The sequence below is a fragment of the Lactuca sativa genome, chromosome 8, assembly GCF_002870075.4.
Source record: "Lactuca sativa cultivar Salinas chromosome 8, Lsat_Salinas_v11, whole genome shotgun sequence".
NCBI lineage: Eukaryota > Viridiplantae > Streptophyta > Magnoliopsida > Asterales > Asteraceae > Lactuca > Lactuca sativa.
Genome location: NC_056630.2, coordinates 191,231,025 through 191,234,661, shown reverse-complemented (window position 1 = coordinate 191,234,661; position 3,637 = coordinate 191,231,025). Strand labels below are relative to the sequence as shown.

The 3,637-nt window shown below is 32.9% G+C and overlaps 1 protein-coding gene across 1 annotated transcript; it reads left to right on the top strand.

Annotated features, from left to right (window-relative positions):
• Positions 1 to 313: 313 nt before the first annotated feature.
• On the top strand, positions 314 to 3,383 carry LOC111882437 (auxin efflux carrier component 5). The gene is made up of 5 exons (XM_023878804.3): positions 314 to 1,048; positions 1,413 to 1,498; positions 2,293 to 2,450; positions 2,876 to 2,952; positions 3,171 to 3,383. The coding sequence occupies exons 1-5, from the start codon at positions 387 to 389 to the stop codon at positions 3,244 to 3,246; spliced, it is 1,059 nt and encodes a 352-aa protein (XP_023734572.1). The 5' UTR covers positions 314 to 386; the 3' UTR covers positions 3,247 to 3,383.
• Positions 3,384 to 3,637: the final 254 nt, after the last annotated feature.

Sequence of the window (3,637 nt, the reverse complement as noted above, 5' to 3'; positions counted from 1 at the left end):
TTTTTTTGAACATCCTGTAGACTTACGATGAGATCGATCAAATGTTATATTAGATCACGAACTTGAATAAATTATGATTGCAAAAAGCCATGATTTTGAGTAACCCTTTTTGAGTGTAATATGGAGTGTTCCCAATTACAAGTCTACCCATGCATTTTAGGTATCAGTGCACTAATTTTAAGGTAAAAATCGTGACATCACTGTTCCCATTAACAAAGTACAGATTACGATATCTCAACTTGTGTTAACTAAAGTGGTCTGTAAACGAATAGCTCGAACACTCCATTTCGTATATAAATACTGAAATCATCTCATTGTTTACCTCCACAAAAAATATACCATTAGTTTGTTTCTAATCAACAGAAAATAAAATATATCAACCCACAATGATAGGGTGGGAAGACATTTATAATGTGCTAACTGCTATGCTTCCTCTCTATGTAGCACTAACTTTAGGCTATGGTTCGGTGAAGTGGTGGAACATGTTCAACCCCAGCGACTGTGATACAATAAATCGGCTTAATTGCTACTTCATCATGCCACTCTTCACATTCGAGTTCACTACTCGCATCAATCCCTACCAATTCAATCATCTCTTCATAGCTGCTGATGTTATCTCCAAAGCCATCATCCTTGTAACAATATCATTATGGGCTAATTGTAGTAGTAAAGGCAGCTATCAATGGTCAGTGACAAGCTTCTCTTTATCTAGCTTGAATAATACTCTTGTTGTAGGGGTTCCACTTATGCGAGCAATGTATGGGAGCTTGGGAGAGAATATGGTCATCCAATCTTCAATTTTGCAATCTATGATATGGAGTATGTTTCAGCTGTTCATGCTAGAAATCCAGCGTGCGAAAAAACAGATGGATTTAGCAGTTGCAGTGGACAAATCAGCCATGGACCTTGAGAACGAAAGTGAAGGGGACAAAAGTAGAAGACCTAATTCTGTGTTGATTTTGATGAAGACTGTTGGGCTTAAGCTTTCTAAGAACCCTAACTCTTATGCTTGTATTCTGGGACTTTTTTGGGCACTCGTATCGTATAGGTATGCTATCACTGATTATCAACGTACAATTTAGGAATGGTGCAATTAAGTTTTATAAGCTGCGTATATCATTAATTATAAATATTAGGTGATTGGTATACAATAATTTTTTTTGTCATATATATAACAATAACTTTTATTTATTTATTTTAGCATATTCTATAACCTTTTTAAATCATATAGACAAAAACTTGTGTACGAATTAACCTACGTACTATAAAAAAAATATGTTAGTAATATATGCTACCATTATTTAGGTCCTCTCCTTCGGTTTACTCTAACGTTCGTTTATTTATTATAGTTTTGAGCAATTAGAAAACATATAGAACTCGTTCTCATCTTCTGTTTAAACATATCAATTCAGGTGGAACGTTCAAATGCCGAACATCTTAGAAGGATCGATACTGATTATGTCAAAAGCTGGTTCTGGAGTTGCCATGTTTTGCATGGGTGAGAATTTTTGTCCCTCATTTGTCGAAGTAAAAGATATATTCCAAGATACTTTTTTGTTACTTTTGGTGATGAACAAGCACTAAAAGATAGTAATAAAATATAAAAATCACGTATTGCTCCAAGACAAGTAATTTCTTTTTCCAAAGCAATTTTTCCCACCCCATTGTTTTAATGAATGTTGTGCTATGGGTTACCGGCGAATTACTTCTCAAAATTCATTGATAAAAGGTATCATTTATTGTAAAAATGGTGTATAATACCAGGTAATTTATTGAGTATACATCTCTCTAATAAACTTTATTGCTAGTCAATTATGTTTTTGAATTTTAAAGGTTTTTTTTTGTGTTTCTATAGCAGATTAATGTTTAGCAATCTCGTACAAGAAAGTAAAAGGTTGGTTATGATGTGTAAGAAGATAAAAGAAATCATAGAAATATCAACAAAAACTCGATAAATATATACATGGTTGTCTATGTATAGTTTTTCTTTTTGGCTATTGAAAGGGTTTATTCGTGACTCTTTAGAGTGGTAACCAAAGGTACCCGCGTTACCCCCATTTCGTGAAAGTGGGTGGCCGCATTCTCAACCCGCTCCCGCTCCCATGCGCAATCTCTACTGTTTTCCTTTTATGATTTTAAAGTTAGAAGAATATCCTTATTTCATAGATGGATTATAGTTCAAGTAGTAACTATACTTGTTGCACTTTTATAATAATCTGAATTCTTTTTCTTCAATCACACGTTGAAACAAAATTAAAAGTGGTCCATGTATACTAACTTCCAAGCATACAGGACTATTCATGGCATTGCAAGAGAAGGTGATTGATTGTGGTGTGAGGCTAACTGTGTTTGGGATGGTGATGAGGTTTGTGGTTGCACCAGTAACATTTGCTGTTGGTTCTCTTGCTGTTGGTTTAAGAGGGGATGCACTTCATGTTGCAATCATTCAAGTAAGTATATATACCAGTTTGTCTTCATATTACAAAATTGGTCATCTTAATCTTTCAAGAAATCCACAAAAGGCTTCCATCTAGACCTAATTTAAATCCAAAACTAAAATAAAAATTTACATAAAGGAAATGACAAATTTGCTAGGGTTAAAAGAAATAATGAATTTACGTTAATCGTGCTACTTTTGCAACTAAATGATATATAGAGGTTTTTATTAATTTCAAGATGTTATCCCAAGTAAGGTTTAGAAGTATAATCCGATCTAGAACACACTCACTCTCTATTAAAGCATGCACACTTCAAGTATTAAGACTATCAGATGAACAACCGCAAATATGTTTTGCAAGCATATGTTTTAACTTTTAATAACTTGTTAACGGGTTGCTCTAAACTAACATACATGTATGTATCTATCGGTTTATAGGCTGCTCTACCACAGGCAATTTCGTCTTTTGTATATGCAAAGGAATATGGACTCCATGCAAATGTGCTTAGTACCGCGTAAGTTTGTTTACTTCTAGCATTTCTACTATTCTTTTGTTATTTTATGCCAACTTGAGTGTCATACTGTTTGTATTTTTAAAAATGTATTATGTTTTAAGAAAACGACTACAAGGTACTATAATCTCAAATGCAAATGGTTCCATGTCTTTCTTGGAGGATTATGCTTTTCTTTTTCTTTTGAGTAAGGTTACTGATTGTTAATTTTCATTTTCCAGGGTCATCTTTGGCACAATTATATCCATACCGGTTCTGGTTTCATATTATGCTCTTTTGGACCTCCTACATGGATGATTTTCAGTGTTCATATTTTCATGTGTATTCATGCACAATGTAACATATATATAGTTTTGGATCAATGATTAATTATCAGGTTAACTAATACATGTATTTGAATGATATTACAAAACATCTCGATTCATTGTTATTAACCGTTAAGGTGCAAAATATCTTGATCACAACCAAATATTGCTATTGTTCGCTTTAATCCCAAGGTTTTGGTCATGGGTAAAGAGGAGTGTATGTTTACCTTTTTTTTTTTTTTTTTTTTTTTTTTTTTTAAATCTTACTAACTAAAAGTAGTTGTTAATAAACACGTGGTCATAGTCTTTGCTTACGTTCTCTATCTGGATTTTTTTTTCTTTCATATACATACAGTACTTAGGTAAGCAATTAATGAATATTT